At 39.6% G+C, this 3343-nt stretch overlaps 1 protein-coding gene across 1 annotated transcript in view; it reads right to left on the reverse strand.

Moving 5' to 3' along the window:
* The window catches only part of SRRM1 (serine/arginine repetitive matrix 1), a 23564-nt gene that overhangs the window by 15423 nt on the left and 4798 nt on the right, over positions 1-3343 (reverse strand). Inside the window, 1 exon segment of the mRNA XM_009332185.1 lies at positions 1073-1162. Within this exon segment, the coding sequence (XP_009330460.1) occupies positions 1073-1162 (90 nt within the window).

A 3343-nucleotide genomic window follows, 5' to 3' on the forward strand; every position in this document is an offset into this window, starting at 1 on the left:
ACGATAAAGCAATAGTCTTGATTCAGCTCACCAATTCCTCTGACACCTGTCCACCACAGACTTCAACAACTTTCGAAAAATCATTAAGCATTCAAAGTTAGAAGAGAATTCAACCATTCCAAATTTCTTAATTTACAAAATCCTCACCCAAGATGAGAGCACAGTCCACTTCTCTAGAGAAATGTTTTATTCATACTTCTACCCCTAGAAACTACAACCACATTATTACCTTTTTGGAACAGTATGAATGAAACAAGTTGTTAAGTTTTATCTAACTGTTTGGAATGCAATTCTTTCAGCAATCAGTTTTTGTCACGTACAAAAACGAAGAGCCTCTCAACAAGAGCTCTACATTCAGCTTTGCTGGGTCTTCCACCACAGTTACCTCAGCAGCTTCATCGGTTGCTTCCTTCGCAGGGTAGGGCCAATAAAGCCTAACAAAGGACCAGCTCCACGCTTTGAAATAAAATGTCTACTAAATAGGTATCTACTGACAGAAACTACGCAGGTTGCATCACTTAAACACCCACCTGAGGAATGCACCCTCCCTAACAATCAACAGGTAGAGGCTTTCACAGGGCAAATAACTGCATCTAAGCAAGGAACTCGAAACTGAGTTTTCTGCAGCTCTCTCACGGCCTCTCTGCACTGCCCTAGAGACTATCACTGCAATAACTTCACCTTCACCTACAGGATAACCAGTATGCATTTCCAACACGCTATTCTAGAAAACCTGAAACAACAGAAAAAATACACCACCCCAAAAAAGGGGCTGGGGGGTGACATTTAAGGATGCCTGGAATTCTAAATTACTTAACATTTCTTGGAAATTGGACTTCTTTTGAAGCTGTATTTTACATAAAGGCCTACTGGTGATATCTAGTACTATAACTAGATCATGTATATTACTACTGTCTTTATTGCTCAAGGGGACGTTCCAAATATCCTCCAGTACAGTTTTAGAGAAGACATTCCTCACATTCCTGTTTGTACTATCTGATACCAAATTACTCCATTGAAAATTGTCTTCGATTCCTGTGTCTTACTTCCTATCTCATCCTAATCAACTTACCTTCTTTTCTAAGCATTCTGCAAATTTCAGCTGCTTCAACAGCTTCTTCTGCTTGTTGCTGAAGCGATTGTCCTGTTCTGCGCTTGTTCCCTAAAGCACAGGAAATAAGATTTTTAGTCTGTATGACATTCGACTATCTCCAAGTATTAGTTCCCTACATATTTGCACTGGACAGTGCACAGCAACACCACTCATACCATTCTGTAAGCAAATAAGCCTTTTCAGGTGCCTTTCAATTTTAGCACTTCAGTGCTGCTGAAGATTTAGGGGTAAGCAGGCTCCTGAGCTCTACAGTGACATCTTAATCATATAATCTCCCTGGCATACTACTTACAAATTTAAAAGTACAGTAGTATCAAATTGCTATGAAAAGGACTTATGCTGGAATTCACAAACTCCTCCGAAGGAATAAGCTCTTTTTCCTCTGTCCAAGAACAAAAACGTCATATTTGTTTACAGTGACATCTATGAAACCCTTGGGTAAATTTCTCTGAAGCAAATCAGCCAACATGGAACCAGCAACAGTACAAAGAATACTATTTTATTGATCATGCTCCGTTAAAGTTCACCAACTCGTTCCACTTTCATGAACAGAAACTATAGGTTAATTCATTTGGAATTGAAAGGCTTGAAAGTCCAGTTCTGGAAAATTTACTTGCACAGAAGTAAACAGAACCACACATGAACATGAGTGTGTGCAGAACTGCATCCAAATACTGATGACCTGTTAATGATTTAAAACAAACCCGCAGTTCACACATGAAGCGAAGTTTATTCAGGAAGCCAACCTGCCCGATGGAAAACACGGGAATTTAATACATGCAATTTCCTATGCACGGAAGAAGGAGTTGAGTACCAGCAATAATATAAGCCGCTAAGGAACCAAAAGGTAATAAATAAGAAAAAGCTCAAATTCTAAGGTCACCTAACCACTTCATTTGATCAGAAAGCACCTTGAATTAGCAACGTAACACGCTACAAAGTCATCAGATATTGAAAGGGAACAAACTATTAACATTCCCGTTTGCTATTCCGGAACACAGGAATCCTAGACTCATTGTGGCACAGGGACTTACCAGGATTAAGTCTGTTTAAAACTTTTTATAAAATTTGCAGTCTACTGTGTGACTTACACATTAGCAACAAATGGAATGCTTGTCAGATTGCTCCAGAATTTAATGTTCTATACTTTTTAATTCTGTCTTTCACAACCCAGAAGTGAAATGGAAAGGAATGAAATTTTCCTTAGCCTGTTTATAACACGTGTCCAGCAGCAAGGGTAACCAAAGACAACACAGAGCACAGCATCACAGGAATTTCAAGGCAGAGACAAAAGAGTTCGCGCTGACGACTTCACAGAAGCGTGACGAACTGAAAGAATTATTAATAGCAGCTTTCTTGATAAGGCGAGTCCAAACTGCTGCTCTGCTGCACTTCTGTAATTTCCACAATAACTTTGGTTTCTCCTGAACCCCGACTCAAACTAGACCAGAACACAGTTTACAGCCCCGTTTCAGTGCCACGTTGCTTTTGTTTTTATAAACAGTCTCCTTTCACAGACCAGTTTAAAAGAACATTAGATTTCTAATTCAGTGTTTTCAGCCCCAGTAACTCTGCTGTCAACTACAACTACTTGATTTGTAAACTTTTTAACAATTGCATTAGACAGAACAAGTGTAGATTTAACTTGTAATTATTTTTCTCAGGCTAGTACGTTAACACAAAATTGAATTGAGTGAAGGATTATGTGTGGCCTCATGTTCTAAAAGCATCCTAGTGGCAGGAATAGAAAATAATAGGGCTGAACAGGTGAATGAATCTTGGAAAATTAAATTGGTTTTCAAAATTGTCAAGGAACCCCCAAAAAATAGGTTCATTCTAGTTAATGGGAGAAAAGGCTGAAAAGAAGTATACCCTAGGTAGGTTACTGTTTAATAGCCTCTGCAAAAAATACAGCACAGCTGTAAGAACAGGAAAGAAAAACTCAATGATTAAAAAAAAAAATCAAATACCAACCTAAAAATAAAGCATAACTTCTTTTTGCTTTGAATACGCTTAATAACCTTCGTGCCACAGTTGAAAAATTTCCCTCTCAGAAAAGGGCACTTTTGTTTATTTGCTTTGAATGTGGACACCAAAGCGCATTTCACTGCAAAACCCGGTTCACCTCCCACCTGCCCCTCGGCCTTTCTCCCACACTCCCTCGCATTTAAGGGCCGCCAGACCGTAGCTCGGGAGGCAGCCGCGGCACAAGCCCGCACGGGGCAGGCC

This window comes from Pygoscelis adeliae, unplaced genomic scaffold (genome assembly GCF_000699105.1).
Source record: "Pygoscelis adeliae isolate BGI_AS28 unplaced genomic scaffold, ASM69910v1 Scaffold359, whole genome shotgun sequence".
NCBI lineage: Eukaryota > Metazoa > Chordata > Aves > Sphenisciformes > Spheniscidae > Pygoscelis > Pygoscelis adeliae.